Source organism: Panthera pardus, unplaced genomic scaffold (genome assembly GCF_024362965.1).
Source record: "Panthera pardus isolate Hobbes unplaced genomic scaffold, ASM2436296v1 HiC_scaffold_20, whole genome shotgun sequence".
NCBI classification, from domain to species: Eukaryota; Metazoa; Chordata; class Mammalia; order Carnivora; family Felidae; genus Panthera; species Panthera pardus.
The window spans coordinates 80,696,265-80,719,660 of record NW_026526766.1 but is presented as its reverse complement, the minus strand read 5'-3'; the positions used below and the strand labels follow the sequence as shown (position 1 = coordinate 80,719,660).

The window sequence follows — 23,396 nt, the reverse complement described above, 5'->3', positions numbered from 1 at the left end:
ATGTTTACTTGAATAAAAGGCTAACTTGGTGAAAGAGTGTAACTATTCCCATGTAAGGTGTGTAGGAGGGTAGAGGGAGGGATGGAGCCAGAGAATAAATGTAATTTTCTAATATCTCTTTTACCAGCAGAGGGAGAGATGTGTTTATAAATATCCCATCATGGAAGCCTTTAGGTTCTATGGTCTGAAAGGCCAAAGAGAGACTCAGGATCTTTCTCAAATTTATAAGAAGCCATTTTACTTCAAGTAAGAGTGGGTATGACCTTGATTAACTTGAATCATGCCATCTTATGGCAAGCTAATTTTTATTTTTTCCCTTGAGTACTGTCATTTCTTGTTCTTTTGGGGGAGAGGTTGAGGGGTGGTGATGGTTATTTTTTCATAGGTTCAAAGCTACAGGCAACAATATTCTGCGCTTTCTGAACACCTTTCAATGAAATACTGAGGTTGGAGAATTTAGTTATTTCTTCCTGGAACCCACTGTCTGGGACTGCTAGGGCCCTCTGACCTTGGCCATTTGCTTTTCTTTCTCAGTAACCACTCCAAAAACATACCTTTTCTTCAGTTCTCTCCTCTATGACTTTCAAAGTTGCACCTCTTGCTTTGACTTTTCTCTATTCCCATTCCTATATTTCTAATCCCTTGTGGGATAGTTCCAATGAGATGTCCTATTGTCCCCTCAAGCTCAGTACTTCTAAAAGTTAACTGTTTCTCTCCCAGACGTACTTCATTTCCATTCGCTCCATTCTGCTCGTGGCTCCAGTGAGCACTGAAATCAGGAAGTGAGGGTTAGGACAGGCAGAGGCACCCCTGCAGAAGATGTAGGTGCTCTGAGTCAGAGTGCTTGGGCAGAGGCGATTCAGCACTCTGGAGAGCTCCCAGGTGGGTGCCGCTTCCCTCCTCTGCTCCTTTCCCACACACACAGCCTTGGTATGTAGTGTGTGTCACCAGAATTCTATGTTTGTTAAAGTAACCTCATTTACTTCTCCTAGGCTTGGTTCTTTGGGTGCTGAGGACTTAATGGGGCTGGGTTCTGTTCCTTGCTCTACCACTTACTGGATATATTACTAGAGACTAAGTTATTTAATTGCTCTGAGCCTCAGTTTCTTTATCTGTAAAACAGCATAGCAATATATCTACCTACTTGGTAATGTTGTTGTGAGGGTGAATTGAGGTAGCACATGTAAACTACACAGCACATAATATAGACTCAGTAAATAATAGTCACAACTTTTAATTATAGAAGTTATTGGTACAATAGTATTAATTCTTAACAATATGCAGTGAGATAGCTTGAGGCTGTCATGGCAGTGGGATGTCTTTGGGAGGTTATAGGCTGGTTTCAAGGGTCAGGAGGAGCACATGAATTCAGGGGGGCAGAGCTCGTCCCTCTTTATCTAGGAAGTCCTCTGGGAAACCACTTCTTTGTTCCTTGGTTTCATCATTAACACAGCACTGGGTGCCTTAGAGTCAACACAAATCATAATCGGTTGTTGGAAAAGAAGAGCGGGCCCCCACAGATTTGCAGAACAGGAAAAACCCTGCATGTGCCAAGTGGAGAACAGACCCGAAGAGATCCAGTAATGCCCACAGCAGCTCAGAAAGTTAATGGCCACAGACAGTGGAAGACTGGGTCTCCAGGCTCTTGCACGCTTTGCACGTGTTTTTTGCTTCCTCTCATTGGACCCCTTTCCTTCTCCTGTCTGGGCAACTTGTCTGTCTCAAGAGTCAGCTCAAATGTCATCTACCTTTCTGAGCCTTGGTGGCCTCTTCTGTGAAATGGGGGTATGACAGCTATTCATAAGCCACGTGGAGACTAACTGTCACCATGTGGGTGAAGAGCTCAGCTCGGAGGCAGGCATGTAGTAGATGCTTGGTAGGATGGTGGCAGCAGCATCCGGTGATCTGGTTGTGTGTCTGATTCAGCCGCAGTGCTTTGAGCTCTTTGAAGGTAACAGTCTTTTATTCATCTTCCTGTTTTTACCTCTCCAGCTTTAGTCTCCACCACTAACACTTTGTCCCATATGCGGAACTTCTCAGCATTCCCAGAGCATACCACCTGGCTCAAAGACACAACGTGCTTGTGTGTTGAATGAATGAATTGATGTTCTGGCTAAACCATGGCACCTTTAGACACCAGCTTTCTAGTGGAGTTGCCATTGTGGAAAGTCCTGAAAGGGCCTGGGTATCTGGTTAACTGGGGATGAGCTGCCCGTATGAGATGTCGGGAGTGACTTCGGGAAAAGTTGTTTGATAATCCTGGCTGGGAGGAAAGTGCGCTGAAATGGAAACCTGATTTGCCTTGTTTCCATTTCAGTTAATAAACACATTTAAAGTTTTGGTGTGGACGTCTTTGAGGTGATTTGAGGACTAATGGTGAATTGATGTAATTTACACCCAGTGAGAGAGTAGAGAGCAGGGAGATTGCTGTGGATAGTATAGGGGAGCAAACCTACATTTCTCTCTTCCCTTCTAGTTTCTTGGCTGAGACACCCCCTGCAATAAATGAGAGATTAACAGGGCCAAACAAATTTGTGTTAATTTTGTACCTACAGGGACCCCAAAGAAATGAGCCCCAAAGAAGTAACCAAATAGAAAAAAAATTTTCATACTTTTTTGACAAGGAAACGATGAATTTGGGAAGTACTGACAAGATGAAGTTTGAGCCTGAGGTAGTACAAGTAACAAGTAACAAGGTTTGTGTACATGGTCTTCTGGGCTCCAAATTCTCTCTCCCTGGTGATAAGGATTTCACCTTTCCTCTTGATATATAGAGAGGACACCTTTCACATGGGAGATTTGTTTCCTGCTTTAAGGGAAACAAAGGATGGTCAGAACATCCTTCTTGTGTTGGCTGTTTCATATGTAACTTTAATTCAAAGTAATATGCCAGAATGGCGCATTTTGGGGCAGCCTGCCCCGAACCCCATCAATAATTTTGCAGGGCATAGTGGAGGTAATTTGTAATTTATAATTGATATTGGAACCCTTTTCCACAGGCTGAATTATAATGGAATGGAGTAAGAGTCATTTGATGTGGGCATTTTGTTGTTTCCATCACCCTTATGAATTACAAAGTGGAAAAAGAATATACTGTTAAATTGGTGTCCAGTCTTTTCAGAGCGATTTGCTAAATAAGCTGGAATTTTAATTAAAACTGCAAGCCAAGAGGTAAATCACTTTAAAAGTTTGTGAAGTTTTTCTTTTTCTTTTGGTTAGTATAATTACTACTAATAAAGATTCTTTATGGGTAGGAAATTGGACACCAGAATAAATAACTGGAGGAGATTGCTATGGGACACAAATTATGAGAGGGGCAAGGTTCTCTTCCCCTCCTGCTAACATGGGCCTTTTTCTAGTTCAATTGTTTGGTAACAGTTCTGATCTCATTAAAAGTATTGTGGTCAGAAGCAGAAGCAAGGTGGACGACAGGCCTCACTGTGGCTTTTCCAGCTTTAATTCATATGAGTCAATTATAATGAATGGATTTAATAAAAAATACAGCATGCTTTGGTGATTAACTCGGTGAACAATAAATGGTGTGCTTACCCAGAGTGTCATATTTGCAATAATGAAGAAGTGAACAGGAAAAGGAAACTTCATAGATCACAAGAATTGCTACTTTCCAGCAAAAGGTTGTTAATTACTTATCCTTTTGCTATATTTATTGGCTCTATTAGAGGATGAGTAATTATTGTCTTCCTGGGAAACCCATTGGAGCCAGACAGCGTCTTCATTAAATTGGAAGGCTCCTCAGAGTGCTAGTTATCCCTGTGGGATCCTCTCCCTTCAGAGTCTCCAACGACCAGGGATCTGGAGGAGGTGAAAGGGGAATGTCAGCCCACGGGCATGAGACAAGGGGCTTCTTTAAAGTGCACTGGCTATTAGAGTAGTTCTTGCACATGAAATTGGTGATGTGCCCTTACTCCTCTGTGCCTTCCCCGCCCCTACTCCCAATGCATTCTTTCTCTGCTTGCCTCATTGCCACTCTACCCTGTCCTAGCCTTGGCCGGGTTCCTCATGGATCTGGCTGCCCTCAGTCTCTCTCTACCTCCCCTCCATTCTCCATTCTAGCCAGATCTGGCATAACCCTGCTGGAGCACTTCCTTCGGCTGTCCTCCCCCTGCAGAATCAAATTCAAGCTGATCGGCTTGCCCTGTGAGCCCTTCATGACTTGTCTGGGCCATGGAGACCTCTCCAGCTTTGTCTCCCCTACCTACCCTGGACTCCAGGCATGTGGAACTTCTTGTGCCCTCCAGAATTCCCGCACACACGCTGCCTTCTGCCTGATTTCTCTTTCTCCTCATCTCGGTGTGGCAAACATCTATTTCCCATCCAGCTCAAATGGTCCCTCTTTCCTTCTCTGGAGCAGAAACAATTACTGCTCCTGGGCTCTCACACATAGATAGTGCATCTGCCTCTACCCAAGGCTGGCTTATACATCCCTGGAGCTATGTTTGATTCACTACTGTTTTTCAAGAGGTGGATTTGTTGAGGGCCAGCCTCTGCTTTCTCTGCCAGGGAAGATGTCTGGGGACTTTTGCAGTCTGCCTCGTTCACCATGGGACTTCATTGGGTGAAGAACAATCCAGGATACTTGCTGTCCATATTCTATGATTGGACTAGTTTAGCTCCTACTATGTGCCAGGCTATTCACAAACATTCTTTCAGGTACGTGGTTGTTTTTAATCTTCACAACACCCTCTGTGATGGAAGCTTTGCTAGTCCTCTTTCTCAGGTGTTGAAACCAAAGGCCTTAAGATTGGCAGGGCTGAGATTTGAACTTAGGTTGTGGAAGTCTAGTTAAGGAGACTTTGTGCAAGTACAGACTTTCCCCAGAGGTTAGACACATACCCAGGAAGACCTACATGGCTTCAAATACCCTGAATATACCTTGTGCACCTTTAACCTTAGGCTGGTCCTAGAAGATAACACCCATCCACCATCCCCTCTAGGTAATATCTCACCAGCCAATAGGTATGAGGTGAAGGATGATGGAAAAGCATGGAAGAGAAAAAACAAAACAGTATTTTTTTGAAGACCTACTGTGTATTTGGTATTGTGTGTGAGGCACAGTGCTAGGTGGCTCAGACATATTATTAGACCATCTAATAACCCAACTGCATTGTCATTCTTGTTCCTGCTGAGGAAACAGGTTTAGAATTGCCCCATGTGTGGGCTTTCCTCCCAGCCCCATCCAAAGATGCTGTGATCAGGAAGCTGGCCAGTCCCTCCCCAGCATGGGGAGGCCTTTTCTCATTAGCTTTATTTTCCCAGGTAGGAGGGAGCCTGGAATCTCCCTGAAGGCAGTTGGGTGGTTGGCACTTCTCATCTTTGTGGGAGGATAGTGATGCCATTAGCTGAGATGTGAGCAAGAGAGGAGTGAGCTAGCTAGCTTCCTTCTCTCAGGCTTAAAAGGGGCTCTCCTTCTTTTGATATGCTCAGATTTGGCAGATACAGCCATGTTCCATGTGGTCACACCCTTCAGGGAAAACTGTGATTTCCACCAGTTTTTTGTTTTGTTTTGTTTTGTTTGTTTTATTTTGTTTTGTTTTGTTTTGGTATGCTTGCTTTCTTGATTGAAGAAAAGAGTACTAAGTTTTTTGTTCATTCTTGAAGGGCAATTGCTCAGTCCTTTCCATGTCTTAACTGGTCTTCTCTGGACTTTTCTGTGCTATGCTCTTCCTTGAAGTGTTAACCACACTCATTTTTTTTTTTTTTTTTTTTTTTGCATAGATATATGTGCTCATTTCCCCCCATAGGTTAACACAGCTACCCATCCATTCAGCTTAGTGGAATCAAAAGAGCACAGTCTTTGGACAAATTCTGGGTTTGCCACTTATTAGGAAAAGAATTACATTTTTTCATGTGTGAAGTGGAGGCATATATATAAGATGCCTGGCACACAATTAAGTGTTTAATAAATTAGTCTTAAATTCCTTCATTCTCGAAGACACTGTTATAAACCTGGAATGGTGTATTCATTATCTATTACTGTGTAACAAATTTCCCCAAAGCTTAGCAGCTTTAAACATCACACATTTATTATTCACACACTTTCTGGGGATTAGGAATCTGAGAGTGACTTAGCTGGGGTTCTGGCTCAGGGTCTCTCATGAAGCTGCAGTCTCTGAGGACTTGACTGAGGCCGAAGTATCCACTTCCAAGTTCATTCACATGGCTGATGGCAGGAGGCTTTGATTTCTTACCACTCCCTAGACCTTTCCGAAGTGAGTGGTGGTGATGATGATGATTATGATGATGATGAGAGACAGAGATGGGAGCCAGGCAGCCAGGGGCACACACGTGCGCGTGCGCGCGCGCGCACACACACACACACACACACACACACACACACACACAGCATGCACAAGACAGAAGCCACTGTCTCTTTATAAGGATATCCTAATAATGGAAGTAACATCCCATCACTTCTGCTGTAGATATTGGTTACATTGACCAAGGCTGTGACAGTTGTGGGAGAAGACTACACAAGGGTATGAATTCCAGGAGGCAGGGATAATTGGAGACTATTATAAAGGCTGCCTACCACAGATGGGTAGGTCGAGAAGAGGGTAGAAAGAAAGGAATGTCTCTACCCTGAAGCATTCTGTCTGATGGGGAGGCAATCATGTAAACATAAATACCCTACAAGGCAGTGGCTGTACTATAGGCATCAACAGAGTGCAGAGGGAACATTGGTGAGGAATCTATTAACTCTGCCTGGGGGCATCGTCAAGGGTTTCCCAAGTGCAGGTACACTGTGGTGTTCGTGTTCAAGAGCTGTCCTAATGATGCTTGATTTCTGGTTGGCATCTTTTTTAATTGAAGTTACTCATTGAGGCGATCTCCTTGGACACTAAAAATAATAACCTACCCTATATAACAGCAATCTGCTGTTTACAAAGTGCTTTCCCATGCGTTACCTCAGTCCACAGAACCACCCTAGGAGGTGGACGGATTTTATTGCTGTTGTTTTCCTCCCTAGCAGATGAGCTGTAGGGGCGCAAGGTCAGTGTGTCACAGTTGGGGTGGGGTGTGGTGGGTCGAGGCTTGAGCCAGGGTCTTCCTTGTCCAAGCGTGCTGTTCTGGCTCATACCCCTTCCCTTGTGTTTGTTCAGAGTGCTTTGGGCCTCTCATTTTAAAGCAGTAATTTGGGTCATTTCCCCCTGTAGAAGCATTGCACATGTGCTTGCCCATATCAAAGCTTATTTGCCACTTTTATGCCCAATCACTTGAAAGATTTTCTTTCATGAAGAAGCTTTATGAAGAAAATCATTCACAAAGTACAGAAATGTGAATTGTGCTTTTATCAGCATTCACTGTGAAACTTCATTTTGTGAAACTCCCCAGGGGGTTTGAACTTGCTCTTTGGACTATTTATTAGAAGAGGGACCGGAACCTCCATTCCTTAAGCACAAACATGCTTAAAGGACATTTAATGGTTTCAGTTCTTGTTGGAGCCTGGCTGTTTTGCAAGTTTGTTTTAGTCCTTCTGGGTAAGAGGGAAAAGGATTTGGGGACCACACAGGTGTATACGCTGAGGGAGAATCCTCCTTTGTGGCAAAGATGGTGGCATACGGGGTGAGGGTATGCTTGTTACTATAGCTCGTGTGTGACCAATAAATGCCACCATAGCAACAGATCAACCTCAGTTGTGTGTAATGGTAAGTGCATGGGTCTTGGAAGCAGGCACACCTGGATTTGATCCTGACTCTGTCCTCAGTGCTCTTGGGAGAGTCATCTAATCTCTCAAAGCTTCGGTTTCTTCATCTATAAATAGGATTATTTGTAGCACCTTTCTCTTAAGGTGGTTGTGGGGATTAAATGAGATAAGCTATGTATGAAACACATACACATAGTAGTAAGAATTAAATAAATATTAACCTTAATAGTGACAGTGACGACGATGGTAACAGTGTATTTGGGTAGCTGCTATTCATAAGTTCCTTTATTTATGTATTTATTCATGAAACATACTACAGATGTGCTAATAGTGCTGTCTGTGAACAACCAGAGGCTTCAGGGAGTCTTTGGATCTTTTCAAGTCATATGTGCATATATGCATATTTTATGCATGTGTGTGCTTTTCTGATGAGAATCCCCAAGTGATTCTTGACCCCAAAAAGGTTATGAACAAACAAAAAGTTATAAACAAAGACTTGGTGTCAGGGATCCACAAATGATGATAAGACTGTTTTCATCTTCAAAGAGTTCACAAAGTGGCAAGGTGGGCAGACTTACAGATGGGATGTTGCAAATGTCCTGTGAGGGTGTAAGTGACAGGGGCCATGTAGAAGCCAGGGTTTGTGAGACAACTTCATGGAAGGAAGGAGTGGATGGTCAAGCCAAGTTGGAAGATCCCAGGCAGAAGGAATAACACCTGGAAACCAGGCCACAAGACAGTAAACCGCTATGTACTTATATGTCACAAGTAGTCGGGCAGTGACCGTACAAGTGCCCAGGGTGTCCGTGGCCCAACTTGAGGCAAGCAGGTTAGCAGAGAGGAGTTTGGCAAGAGTCTTTTGGGCCAGGCTTGGAGTTTATACTTAATCCTGTGGTTCATGGGAAGGCATTGAAGAGTCATAAGCAAAGGAGTGACATGGTCAGAGTTGTGCTTTTAAAGAAACACCCCTCTGTGTGTGGGGTGGATTAGAGGAGGAGACTGTGGCAGACAGCGGACCTCATCCCAGTGGGAGATGAGTTCCCGAAGTTAGGCAGTAGCATTGAGGATTAAGAAAGGGGAGAAAATTTAAAAATAAATTAGGACATAAACCAGACTTGCTGACCAGTTGGGTATTGGGGAGGGAGGGGTGACCTGGGTGATTGTCTGGATTACAGCTTCTAATGTTCCTGTGGGCCTGTGACCAATTGGACACCTGGTTGGTCATCCTTGGAGACCTGAGAAGTATGTCAGATTGTTCCCGGTCCTAGGAATGCATGGCGTTCTGAGGGAATTAGGGGTTACATGTGAAGTACGCAAGAGTGCAGACAGTGATGGGCACAGTAAGTGCTGAGGGGACCAGGAAGGTGATCCCCAGGCTGAAGTGGTCCTGGAGCTCTCCCTTGTCATCATATCCAACAGGCAGTTGTTAGTTTCCAACCTCTGAGTTTGACCTCTCAGCCACGTTCACACCAGTCACCATTCTCTTTGTCTTGAAACACTCTCCTCCCTGGCCTTTTTCAGCCCATGCTCTCTGTCTCTCTGGGACCTCTCAGTGGCTTCTGCTCGGCGGGTTCATCTTTCGGCATGACCTACTGTTTCTGTGATCCGGCTGGGGGGCAGCCCTACCCCGTGTGCATCTGCCGAGGTCTTCAGGATCATCTCACACTGCTTTCCTCAGGTCCTCTGTGCCCCAGCCACCTTGATCTGCCTTTAGGCTTTCCAGTGGGCCATGGTCAGTCTGATCTCTGGGCTGGAATGCTCTTCTTTCCTCACTTACCTGCTCTTTACAGTCTCCACTCAAATAGCCTTGTCTTAGGAATAGGGCGACCACTCAGTTTGCTGTTCAAACCAGGATACATTTGAAAGTGAAGGAAAGTTCTATTAATATTAACCCAAGGACAGCAGATGTAAACTGGAACTGTCCTTGGCGAATGAACACACGGTCACCCTACTCAGAGTGGCCCTCTTTGACTTCCCAGATGCATTTGGGTCTCCCTGTGCTCTCATTGCTCTCTGGACCTCAGTTCACAGTTCTTACCATGATTTGGTTTGCAGTGATACATTGGAGTGACTGACTCAACTCTTTCTCCCCCATGGACTGTATGCTTCATGAAAGCAGACATGTCCCTATGTGTCTTTGCCACTTGAGGCACATTGTGCTGCATAATAAGTTCTTAACACTTAATAAGTGAATAAATCAATGATCACCTCAGATTTGTATTGTTGTGTGGAATGTACAAAGCATTTTCACACCCATTATCTTGTTTCGTTCCTATTGCACTTTGACACGTTTTCTTGTCTCAGTCTACGGAGGATACAAATTTTTTGGTTGCTTAAGATCTCATACCAAGTGACAGAAACAAGTCTGAAACTCTCAGGTCTTCTGACCCCAAATCCAGTCCTTTTTCCAAAAGGGTTTGAAGAAGAGAAAAGAAAAAGATGACTCCCAAATTTAGAACGTAGGTAACTGGGAGGATGGTGCTGACCTTGAGAAAAATGGGGAGTGGGGGAATTGAGAAACAAGGGCCAATTCAAACTGCCCCATTAAAAGCCACATAGCATTCCAGGCTATAGAGAGCTCAGAGTAGAGCCACAAATGGCCCCTTACCCTCAGGGGGCATAAGGAGACAGGGTTTTTTTTGTTTTTTTTTTTTTTTCAACTTTTTTTTTTATTTATTTTTTGGGACAGAGAGAGACAGAGCATGAACGGGGGAGGGGCAGAGAGAGAGGGAGACACAGAATCGGAAACAGGCTCCAGGCTCCGAGCCATCAGCCCAGAGCCTGACGTGGGGCTCGAACTCACAGACCGCGAGATTGTGACCTGGCTGAAGTCGGACGTTTAACCGACTGCACCACCCAGGCGCCCCTAGTTTTTTTTTTTTTTTTATTGTTATTTTATTGTGGTGAAATGTACCCAACAAAATTTATCTTAACCATTTTTAAGTGTACAGTTCAGTAGCATTAAATACATTTACACTGTTGTGCAACTATCAACTCTAGAACATTTTTCATCTCCCCAAACTGAAGTTCTGTACCCATTAAACAAATAATACTCCATTTTCCCCTCTCCCTAGCCCTTAGAAACCACTGTTTTACTTTCTGTCTCTCTGAATTTGACTACTCTAACTACCTCATGTAAGTGGTTTATTTCACTTGGCATAATGTCTTCAGGGTTTCATCCATGTTGTACCAGGTGCCAAAATTTCATTCCTTCTTAAGACTGAGTAATTTTACAGTGTATGAATGTATTCTATTTTGTTTATCGGTTGATAGACAGTTGATGGACACATGGACCATTTCCACCTTGGCTACTTTGAATAATGCTGAACGTTTGTATATCAATATCTGTTCAAGTACCCGAATTCAGTTCTTTTGGGTAAATACTCAGAAGTAGAATTGCTGGATCATGTGACAGTTTCATTTTCCACAGCAGGTTTTTACATTCCCAGTGCCTAAGGGTTCCAATTTCTTTACATCCTTATCAGCACTTATTTCCTTTTTATTATTTTTTATGCAGCCATCCTGATGAGTGTGAAGTTGTATCTCATTGTGGTTTTGATTTGCATTTTCCTAATGATTAGTGATGTTGAGCATCTTTTCATGTGCTTATTCGCCATCTGTATGTCTTCTTTGGAGAAATGACTATTCAAGTCCTTTTCCCACTTTTTAATTGTTTTTGTTGTTCTTAGGTTGTAAAAGTTTCAAAACATATTCTTATATACGTATTTAAAATATGTTTAAATATATTCAGATACATATCTGATACATGCCTTATCGGATACATGACTTTCAAATATTTCCCCCTATTCCATGGGCCGTCCTTTCATTCTGTGGACAAGTGTCCTTTGATGCAAAAACGTTTTAATTTCAACAAAGTCCAATTTATTTATTTTTCTTTTGTTACCTAGGCTTTAGTGTCATATCCAAGAAATCCTTATCAAATTAAATATCATAAAGCTTATTCCCTATATTTTCTTGTAAGAGTTTTATGTTTTTAGCTCTTATGATTAGGTCTTTGACCCATTTTGAGTGATTGCTTTTTATGGTGTAAGGTAAGGGTCCAACTTCATTCTTTATGCATGTGGATATCCAGTTTTCCCAGCACCAGTTGTTGAACAGAATGTCCTTTCCCCACCAAATAGTCTTGTCATCCTTGTCAAAAATAATTTGACCATATATATCAGGGTTGATTTCTGGGTTCTGTATCCTGTCCCCTTAGTCTATATGTTTGTCTTTATGCCAGTACCATACTGGTTTTTACTTTGGTTTTTTGGTTCACTACAAAATTGAGCAGAAGGAACAGAGGTTTCACATATGTTCACTGATCCTACATATGCATAGCCTCCCCAGCTATCAAAATCTCATGCCAGAATGGTACATTTGTTGCAACTGATGGACATACATTGGCACATTATCACCAAAAGTCCATAGTTTATAGTAAAGCTTATTACTCTTGGTGGTGTACATTCTGTGGGTTTGGACAATGAATCATGATATGTATCCACTATTATGGTATTATGTGGAGTAGTATCACTACCCTAAAAATCCTCTGTGCTCCACCTGTTCATGCCTTCCTCCCTCCTAATCCATGCAACCACTGATCTTTTTACTGGCTCTGTAGTTTTGGCTTTTTCAGAATGTCATATACTTGGAATCATACAGCAGTTAGCCTTTTCAAATGGGCATCATTCACTTAGAAATATGCATTTGAGATCCCGCCATGTCTTTTCTTGGCTTAATAGGTCATTTTCTTTTTTTAGCACTGAATAATATTCCATTATCTGGATGCACCACAGTTTATCTAACCCATTTACCTACTGAAGGACATCTTGGTTGCTTCCAAGGTTTGGCAATTATTAATAAAACTGCTATAAACATTCATGTGTAGATTTTTTTTCCTGGACATAATTTTTCAATTCATTTGGGTAAATGCCAAGGAGCATAATTACTGAATCATATGTAAGAGTATGTTTACTTTTTTAAGAAACTGTAAAATCTCTTCCAAGTAGCTGTATCAATTTTGCATTCCCATCAGTAATGAGTGAGAGTTCCCATTGCCCCACATCCTTGCCAGCATTTGGTGTTGTCAGTATTTTGGATTTTGGCCATTCTAATAGTTGTACAGTGGTATCTTACTGTATCTCATTGTTTTATGTGCTGTTTTGATATCTATAGCTTTGTTGTTACGTTTTGGCGTCAGGAATTGTGATACATCCAACACGTTCTTCCTTCTTAAGATTGTTTTGGTTATTTGGGGTCCCTTGAGATTCCACATGAATTTTATGATAGATTGTGCTATTTCTGCAAGGGAAAAAAAGTCATTTGGGTTTTGGTAGAGATCGCATTGAATTTGTACATTGCTTTGGGTAGTATTGACAATATAAAGTCTTAACAATATAAAGTCTTCTAATTCATGAACATGGGATGTCTTTCTACTTATGTATTTCTTCTTTAATTTCTTTCAGCAACATTTTGTAGTGTTTGGCGTACAAGGCTTTGCCTCCTTGGTTAAGCTAATTCCTAAGTATTTTATTCTTTTTGATGCTATTATAAATGTAATTGTTTTCTTAATTTTCTTTTTGGATCACTCATGGTTAATATATAGAAAAAATGGATTTTTGTGTATTGATTTTGTATCTTTCAACTTTGCTGAATTCATCTATTATTTCTCTGTGTATGTGTATGTGTGTGTGTGTGTGTATAATCTTTAGGGTTTTCTGCATAGAAGATCATGTCATCTGCAAAAAGATCATTTTACTTCTTCCTTTACAATTTGGATGCTTCATTTCTTCTTCTTGCCTTTAGCTCTGGCTAGAACTTGTGATACTATGTTGAATAGACGTGGCAAAAGTGGGCATCCTTGTCTCATTCCTGATCTTAGAGAAAAAGCTTTCAGTCTTTCAACACTGAGTATGATGTAAGCTGTGTAAGTAGTTTTTAAAAAGATCTTAAAAAGAGGTGGGATTTTGAAAGTCCTGGGACCTATTTAAAATTGAGTTCCTCTGTGTTCTCAGCACCTAGAACAATGTCTGGCACATAGTCATTGTTGAATGAATGGATTAAAAAAAACACAGTTTCTCAAAACTGAATGAGCTAAAGGCATTGCTGCAAGGAGTGTTGATTTGGGATTCATGAGGTTGGCAAGGATTGAAGGGTGACTGTCAAGGTGATAAGGAGTCATGGGCTGTCGGCTGACATGGAGCAGGTGTCAGTCCCACATTGCAGGCAGCACAGCCACCTGGATCTTAGTAAACTTTGCTTGGATAGTTTGCTTTTTCGAGAAACTCCCCTGGTTAAGTTATTTTCCCCTTCTCTCTGTTAGCACTTAACAGCTGGAAGAAAATAACATATGTTGCATCTTTTTGTATTTATGACTACTGAATTAATAACTTCAGTCCATTGGATGCAATGAAAACAAGCAAAATGCTATAAATTATAGATGAAAGTTGTTCATGCTAATAGAGTGTGTAACATATGCCTTACTTTGGCACAGCTTTGAAATTATGTGAATGATTTAAAGGGCTTGAGTCTGTTTGCCTTCATTTTAATTTGGAATAGTTGGAAAACATCAAGCCACCACCATTTCATTGGTGATGCTATGTTCTCCCATTGGAACCTAACTCTCTTAACTTGGAGCAGATAAAAACCCTGATTAGCTATAGTCTTACGATGGGAAAATCAAGTGTTGCATTTAACGTGTTGGCATCTGTCTTCATCTGGACCTTTAATAAGCATGAATTGACATGTCCTCACTTTTTTCCCTTTTAACAAGGGTCATCTGAGTTACAGATTTTAAAAATGAATTCTGTAAATGTAGAACTTGTTGATAACTTTGAGAGGCAGCAGGATGTAGTGGAAAGAGCAGGCCTTTCTGTCTCACTGCGGGATTTCTGGCTGCTAATTAGGAAACCCTATAGCGTGTGCAAAGAAGGGATAGATTCAAGGATACAAGGCTGTCTTACAGGATCCAAGGACAGGGGAGACAGCCAGGTTGAGGAGGGTCTGCACCTAGGATCTAGAAGCCCTGGGAGCTAAGGTCAGTCAGTCTGTCACTAGGACCACATGGCCTTACCTTCACTTTTCTCTCTGCACCTGCTCCTTTCTTCTCTCTCAGCAGCCTGGCTGCCTTTGCTTCTTTGTGCTCACAGCTAAGCACAGCTGCCTGGCTCCGGCTTTTTATCTTTTCCAGTTCGAGGGCCAGCAGGGGTGGCTGCCTGGCATGTCTGATTTCCAAATTCCTGGAAGAGAGAATCTGGTTATCTCACCTTGAATCAGACGACCATTCCTGGGTTTGTTCACTTATTCATTCAAAAAGTCTTTATTGAAGTCTTTATTGAGGCACTGGGGGATACATCCTGTCTTCACAGACTGTGTGTGTGTGTGTGTGTGTGTGTGTGTGTGTGTGTGTGTGTGATTGACACATGGGGGAGAACAGGGAGAGAGAATGAGTGAGAGAGCACAAGCAAGAGAGTACAAGCTCATTTTGGGGGGGTGGGGCGGGGATTGACTTGAGAGTTGCAATTTTCAGAGAAAGAGAAGTATGGCGTGGGATTCAGATAGACCTGGATTCAAATCCTGATTCCTCTCCTTCCCAGCCCTATGTTACATTAGGCATATTCGATACCTTTCTCATCCTCCATTTTCTCACCAGTAAAATAGGAATCATTCTTTCTAGGGTAGTTACGAGGATGAAAATGAAAGGGTACTTGTAAAACCATGAGTACTGTATCTGCCACATAGAATCAGAACTCCACCCCTCACTGGGTGTGACCTCCAGCAAGTTCCTTAACCTGTCTGAAACCATTTCTTCACTTATAAAATGAGAAAGGATATCATTTACTTCACGTGCTAAGTTGAGGATTAAATCATGTGATATGTCCAGGTCCCGGGAATGTGTACGTAATAGACACTCATGATAGTAGCTGCTCCTCTAGTTCTCGTTAATAGTCACTTTTTTCCCCCCTCTGTCTTCTAGTTCCCATTTGGCCGACGCTTGCCTTGTGACATCTACTGGCATGGAGTTTCATTTCATGACAATGACATATTCTCCGGCCAAGTGAACAAGTTTCCAGGTATCTGCTGTTATTGTTGACGTTGAAAAATGTTTCTAGGCTGAGCGTCAGGGTGCCCCTCTTCTACAAGAACATGACAGCATTTTGAGCTCAAACTCAAGGACTCCTAATTGGGACTCGTGGCCGCACTGCCACAGTGCCCTTACCTTGGGAGGGAGGCTAAGGCAGAGGTACTCAGGATTTAACCCACCAAGAGTTTATTTATTTATTTTTTCAATATATGAAGTTTATTGTCAAATTGGTTTCCATACAACACCCAGTGCTCATCCCAAAAGGTGCCCTCCTCAATACCCATCACCCACCCTTCCCTCCCTCCCACCCCCCATCAACCCTCAGTTTGTTCTCAGTTTTTAAGAGTCTCTTATGCTTTGGCTCTCTTCCACTCTAACCTCTCTTTTTTTTCCTTCCCCTCCCCCATGGGTTTCTGTTAAGTTTCTCAGGATCCACATAAGAGTGAAACCATATGGTATCTGTCTTTCTCTGTATGGCTTATTTCACTTAGCATCACACTCTCCAGTTCCATCCATGTTGCTACAAAGGGCCATATTTCATTCTTTCTCATTGCCACGTAGTACTCCATTGTGTATATAAACCACAATTTTTTTTATCCATTCATCAGTTGATGGACATTTAGGCTCTTTCCATAATTTGGCTATTGTTGAGAGTGCTGCTATAAACATTGGGGTACAAGTGCCCCTATGCATCAGTACTCCTGTATCCCTTGGGTAAATTCCTAGCAGTGCTATTGCTGGGTCATAGGGTAGGTCTATTTTTAATTTTTTGAGGAACCTCCACACTGTTTTCCAGAGTGGCAGTACCAATTTGCATTCCCACCAACAGTGCAAGAGGGTTCCCGTTTCTCCACATCCTCTCCAGCATCTATAGTCTCCTGATTTGTTCATTTTGGCCACTCTGACTGGTGTGAGGTGATATCTGAGTGTGGTTTTGATTTGTATTTCCCTGATGAGGAACGACGTTGAGCATCTTTTCATGTGCCTGTTGGCCATCCGGATGTCTTCTTTAGAGAAGTGTATATTCATGTTTTCTGCCCATTTCTTCACTGGGTTATTTGTTTTTCGGGTGTGGAGTTTCCCACCAAGAGTTAAAGACTGGAGGCTCAAAAACAAAAAGATGGGATTTTCTGGTCTAATTTCACTAGTGGAAGAACACGATCTTCACCTTCTGGGTTATAATATGAGGGTGTAATGAGGGGACTATATTCTCTAAATGAAAAGCAATAGACCACTTTAATTATTTGCAAGAAACAGAAGTACTGAAATCCTAGGAATAGGTCACAGAAATGGCGTTAGCAGCTTCTATTGTCTTCAAGTATCATAATTGGAGGTACTATTTTTAAAACCAAATACACCAGTGTCCGTGTTGGGAACGACAGGCAGAGACAGTGCCTGCCTTTTACCTGGGGACATTATCCCAGCGCGCTTTCCTGTAAGGGAGACTTGTGCCAGGAAAATGTCAGAGTCAACACTTTAAGGCACCCCCTCACTCCACTCCCAGCCACCCAGTTGCCTTTCCATTTTATTTTTAATCTCTCCCACCCTCTTCTGCTATTGATTGCTATTCATTATTTTTAATGGCTAAGTGAGGAGGGTGGTTAAGGGAGTGGGTGTGCTCAGTGAGGGAGGAACATTGGGTTAAGCTGAGGGTGATCGCAGCCAAAGGGTCTGTGTCTTGTATTCAGAAATTTTAACTCAATATGCACAAACCATACTGTAATACAGTAATAAAGAATTTTTTTTAAAAAAAATAGCATCACCCTCAATCCCATCCCTCATTTAACAAAACTGCAATGTGAGTACTTCTATATTTCCTCCCAAACCTTAACCATATTTTTGTATCATTTTTGTATGGTTGCAGCCAGAGTGTGGTTGCCTGAATACAAGGTGTTTTCTTTTAGCGTGGTATCATTTATGCTTATTTTTAAAAGGGAGAATCAATTTACTCTTCTTCTGGGGCACCTGCCTGGCTCAGTCCATAGAGCATATGACTCCTGATCTCAAGGTCAGGAATTCGGGAATTCGAGCCCCATGGTGGACTGAGAATTTACTTTAAAGAAGATAATTCATTTTCTTTGGCACGTCCTATGCCATATCTTTAAGAAAACACCTCTCAGAAAACCCAGTAGCCATACATTGTACACTGGCGAGTTATGCCGCTTCTACTAGGGGGTTTCAATTCAGCGTGCAGACTCCCATGGGCCTCACATCGCCCAGATTCGCCTCGAAGGATATAGGGCAGGAAACACAGCTTTCCAGCCAGTCAGTGTCAGGCATTTCTCTCCAGTGGTGTCTCTGCAAGGGTGCCAGGGGCTTGTCTCACCCCTCGAGTGAAAGCTCAGGTTTAAGGGGCAAGACCTACATCAGTGAACACGGGTCTGTCTCGGCTCAGAGATCCCCTAAGAGCCGTATCCCATGTAGCTACTCTAAAGCATGGCTTCCAGGGTCCCCAGCAGGGTCGTGTTAAGTTAGAAGAATCATTACGTCAGGAAAGCCTGGAGCTATGGCTGCCTACCAGGTATTTATGCAATTTGCCAACCAGGGATCATTTTAACCATATGCTCTGTTGTCTAGTAACGCAGCTAACTTTCTACCTTTATTGGTTTCCAGGGAAACAGAGCTAGAAAATTAACCCAAGGTTAGAGGAGGAGGGAGGGTTATGTTGGAGAACAAGAACGATTCTGGTAGCCAGGGTTCTTCCACACGGTTTAATGGGATCGCTATTATTTTCTCTGTCTTCCTGCTCATAAAGGGTGACTTTTTGATGCCGCTCAGAGGACTTACTGGGATATTGAAGGGACGTCATTTGGAAGAGAACAGTCCTTTGAATGAAGACAGAGTTCTTAAGACATGAATCATCAAACGAGGCTTCATTTACATTTCCCCCTATTTGCTCATGCCTCGTCTCACAGCTGAGAGTAGGAAAGAAGTCATGGCTCTGGCTTTACTTTTGGAACACAAATTAGAGAAAAGTACCCTCAACGGACTAGTTTCATTAAAGGTGATACAAGAATATTCATTCCAAACAAGCAAGTTAGCTCCATCCCATATTCCATGTGCCAGCGATTGGAACGTATAATTTTCCACTTTACCAACAGCAGTTAATTAGTTCTAATGATGAAACAGGCTCTCGAACCTCTAGGCACAGAGGCAGTGTAGCCACACCCTCTGCACTATGGCAGACAGCAATTCTTAGCTATGCCATGATTCCAGAAGGGTCTGTCCTGTGGCTCTAGTTTGTGTCCAGGCTTATCTTCTGTCTCTGATGTATCCCGTTACTGTAACAATGCATCTTCTATGCATTGTGTATCACGTAGAGTAAGTTCTACTGGACGTGGCCAGCAACTGTCAGTGTGTCACATGCCGAATAAACTGGAAACCTTTGGGGATGCATATGGAAGTGATTTATTTTGTTTGTGTCAGCACATTCGATTTTAGCCACTTTTCTATGGGCGAGGTCCTTTAAGAAGTGTTATTGTGTCTTAAATGATGAATTAAGACCTTCTATAAAAAATAATCTGATTTAGATACGTCCTTGGCTTTAAGAAAGTCCCAAACTGACAATTCTCAGCTTATAAGCAACAGTTGTTTGCTGAGTTTCAAGGTCTGAGATGCATGGCCTCACATGGCAGATGTCACCTGAGAGTCTGCCGTGAGGGGGGACTTTCTGTCAGAGAGGGAGAGGGTCCCAGGGAGAAAGCTATGGGGGCACCTGACTGTCAAGCACTGGGCTGTGCTGGGAATATAAAAACAAGGAGAAAAGCATGTAGGGAGAGAAGTCAAACACAAAATAAGTCTAGACAGAGGAATCCTGGGATGCCATGGGAGTTTGGAATGAGGGCATGTGACCTAATTGAGATCTGCTTGGGGGACAGACCCTGGAGAAGGGAATTGCCATGTGAACTGAGCCTCCAGGGGTGGATGGGCCTGACCTCCCTGCAAAACGAGGGAGCAGAGTTGGTGCAAAGACGTAGGATGTTTAGACCAGGCTGCTCATTCAGTGAAGGGCGGGTGGCCCGTGATGGTCAGAAAAGGTCAAATGTGATAGCAGCAGTGGACAGGTGACAGGCAGGAACCAGAGGATAGCATTCTTACAGTCTGAAGGTCATGGGGAACCACTGAAAAATTGTTAAGCCAGAGAGTGACAAGGATCAGCTTGCATTTTAGAAAGGCCAGCCAGAGGGATGCATCGCATGGGAGGCGGGTGGAAGGGCTGAGCAAGGAAACAGGGTAGAGCTAAGAGGCCGCTGCAGCGTCCAGGCCAGTGATGAACTTATCGGTGGCAATGGGAACAGAGAGAGAAGGATGGATCTGAAAGCATTTCTTTGTTGTTGGGTGACCGTAATGTGTTTTTGCCAAGAATTATTATCGATGATATTGGGATTGAATAGTGCTCCCGACACAGCTCAGGTTTTGTTTTTGTTTTTGTCTTTGTTTTTAATTGGGTTAAATAATAGGTCTGTGTGGGCAAGCCTAAGGATCAGTCTGTTATACTGTTGTGCAGCTTCACAGGGGATAAGACCTACCAGGCCCTGAGACTCCAGTGTGGCAGAGAGGAGAACCCAAGAGTGGCAGGAGGCAAGTTCTTGGCGTGGGAAACTCTACCCAAGTGAGAGGGGAAATCCCACAAGGGACATCTGGAGGTAGACCTCGTTGAGAGACCCAGGTAGACAGTCAGCCTCAAAAGAACCTGTAAATAGGCAGCCAGAGGGCGGGCACAGGGCTAAAGTCACAGGCAGGAGGACACTCGCCCTTGCTGGGTAGTTTTGGGAGGAACAGAGGAGGAACTCTGGAGGGAACAAAGCAAAGGCATTGCAAAGGCGCCAGGAGCAAAAGACAGGTTACCGAAATCTGGGGACAAAGCAATGGAGAAAGTTGAAATCCTCCTTATCTAATTGGTGTACAAAGTCAAGGTCAAAGATTGCCTTGTTCCCAATTTGGTGGGGGTGGGGGGGAAGGAGGGGAGCTGAGGGTTAGACCTAGAACTTCCACCTCAGGTTAGAATGTGTCTCAGAGCCTAGGGCAGGGGGTCACAGGGAGGGGTCACTTGCCACAGCTGCTTGGAGAAGGGAGGTGGAGTCTAGAGCCAGCAGAGCCTGGCAATGACTGCTCTTTTCACATGTTTACTCTGGGAACGTGTGCTCTGGCTCAGCTAAAAACCCAGCTACTCCGGTCAGCATCTCACTGAGAGAAGATGACACTCCCCACATCTGTCTCTGAGCCACCACCGGAAGCCCAGACACCAGCAGCTTCCGCATGGGGTGTAGTGGGGGGTTGGGGACGCTTTCCCTGGCAGCACCGGGAGGGAGCACAGCCTAGATATGTGGAGGAACAACGGGTTTGGCGGTAAGGATTGAGGGAGGTCTACGCTGGTGCCTTCTGGAGACAGGCATTTAGGCAGAGGAGGGGTGAGCCGTCCATAGCCTGTGGGTCGGAAGTGTCCGGGAAAAGCAGCCACCGGCCTGTAGGGTGCTTCCAAGTTGGCTGTTTTCAGTAGAGAACTACCTGGAGGCTGGCGCAAAAGCAAGCTTGGTGGCAGACCTGTCAGCTCACGTGGGGACTTAAGATCCACATTGTAGAAGCAGCCCTTGCAGATTTCAAAAGGATACGTACTCAGTTTGCTGGACATTGATTTTCATAAAACTTTTCTATAGCATTCAAACCACGCTTCTGTGCTCACAGCAATTCTGTCTGTGTTGTGTGAGTCCATCCGATCTGCTCAGGGGTTTCTGAAAGAGAACCTCCTCCTGCCACAAGGCCATTAAAGGGTGGCAAGTACCACAACACTGTTTGGCCAGGAGGCTTCATCTACTTGGTGTAAGGTGCCATATTACAGTTAGTGACGAAGGGTTTTCGTCTAGATTGGTCACCCAGTATTGTCAAAGAAAAGAAAAAAGCTCCAAAAAATGTTGAGATTTTTGTTTTGTGCACTTTGTGTTTGGCTCCAGTGTTTCGAACTCAAAAATTCTAATTTCACAGGGGACTGAAAGGAAAGAGCTGTAGTTTTCTAGGCTCATGCTTATTTCTCGGGAAGCTCAGAACAGTATCCTCAGTGAGTTTTCTTTAATATCGAAGAGTTCACATCAGGGCACAGTTTATTAGTGCCTTTTAAGCTCTTTATATCTTGTTTAATCCTTCTCTATCTCCTTCTGAACAAGAGCCAAGAAGCTGTGCATTGACATCTTGAATCTGCGATCTTCAGATTTATTGCTCTTTTTAATATGCTGAGGGAAGCAAGAAGCAGGTTATTAAAACCGTCATTCTCGGATGTTCACCCTTCACTTCCTGAACGTGGGAATTTAGAGAAATCTCATTCATTCTGATTGTGCCCACTTGAAATGTGTGATAATTCGGACATGCCAAACTGACATGGAACTGTGTGCTTTCTGTTAAAAATAACTTTTGCTAAACAAATTTCCAGTGTCAGTGATGGAACTGTGTAGCCTCTTTGAGGGTGAAGGCCATTTTTAGTCTCCATTTTCAGTGGTGATATTTGCCTCGAGAGATAAGCCTGCTAAAATTTGAAAGAATTTCTGCCTATTTGCTTAACATTCGCTAAGGAATAGACTCTGTGTCTTCTCTTGTCAGAGTTCCCGAAGATGTTACGAGAAAAAAAAAAAAAAAATCCGCCATCTTTTAAAATGTTTTATAAGTGAGACATTTGAATCCCCTCTGGGCAAATTAATGAGGTCTGATCAACTGTTAGCGAAGTACTTATAACTGAAGAACTCCTACAGATTCCATTTTTTCCCCCTAAACTATAAATTATGCTATGATATCCTTTCCACTTTGTGTCCTTATTTCAAGGAGACAGATTTTGTGCTGAAAGCTACATATTCTTTTACTTCATACCTTTAACACTCATGAAAGATTAAAACAAAGCAATTTAATTAAGCTTCTCGTAAGGCAGGCAGAGTCCACCAGGTAATGTTCTCGAGGGTATAAGACAGAAGCAGTCCCAGGAGTGTATATGGTGGCCCCAAATTAAGGAGGATCTGAAGTTTTAAGTGCGAGATATAAATGCTTCTCTTTATCCGTTATCTAGGGGGCTGGCAAAGAATGGAATGATAGACTAGGTGGAAACTCATTCCTTGAAACTGATGCTTCATTTTTATAAGAGAAAAAAAATATCTGTCTACTGCCTCAAGTTTTTCATTAATTTGGTGGGTCTTTCCAAACCATGAGTCACCACTGTGGGGAACAGCTCATACCTTTTTTTATCCTGTCTGAGACAGGGAATACGTCGGGTGGGTGGTTTTAAAAGTCCCCAATAATGGCTGTTTTATAGCTAGTGGCCCACTGCTGTTCAAACCTCACAGCTTCTCTTCTCCCCAGGCATGACGGAGATGGTGCGTAAAATTACTCTGAGCAGAGCCGTGAGAATCATGCAGAATCTCTTTCCTGAGGAGTACAACTTCTACCCTCGCTCATGGATTCTGCCTGACGAGTTCCAGCTCTTTGTGGCTCAGGTAGACGGCGCTCTGTCCCCACGACCCTTGAATTATGTCATGTTTGCAATTGTGTCCCGGGAGCTGGGTCCTGGGTCCTGTGTGCTGGGAGCTGGGGCGGGGGGTCCCCAGGAAGCTGCGACTAGCCGAGGGGGTGTCACAGCAGTACACAGTGGGTGTCGGCAGCAATCAAGGA

General features: G+C 43.3%; 1 protein-coding gene across 10 annotated transcripts in view; it reads left to right on the top strand.

Moving 5' to 3' along the window:
• TTLL11 (tubulin tyrosine ligase like 11) overlaps nt 1-23,396 on the top strand; it is a 238,451-nt gene that overhangs the window by 36,274 nt on the left and 178,781 nt on the right. For 8 of the 10 annotated variants that reach the window (XR_008424334.1, XR_008424335.1, XM_053908256.1 and 5 more), the window contains exons 2-3: nt 15,642-15,738; nt 23,088-23,221. The exons of 1 other annotated variant lie outside the window; for it this stretch is intronic. Coding sequence is in view for 7 of the 9 variants with exons in the window: in XM_053908256.1 (XP_053764231.1) it covers nt 15,642-15,738; nt 23,088-23,221 (231 nt within the window). In the remaining 2 variants the exon portion in view is untranslated. The remainder of the gene's footprint in view (nt 1-15,641; nt 15,739-23,087; nt 23,222-23,396) is intronic. One more of the 10 variants, XM_053908259.1, reaches the window with a different exon arrangement.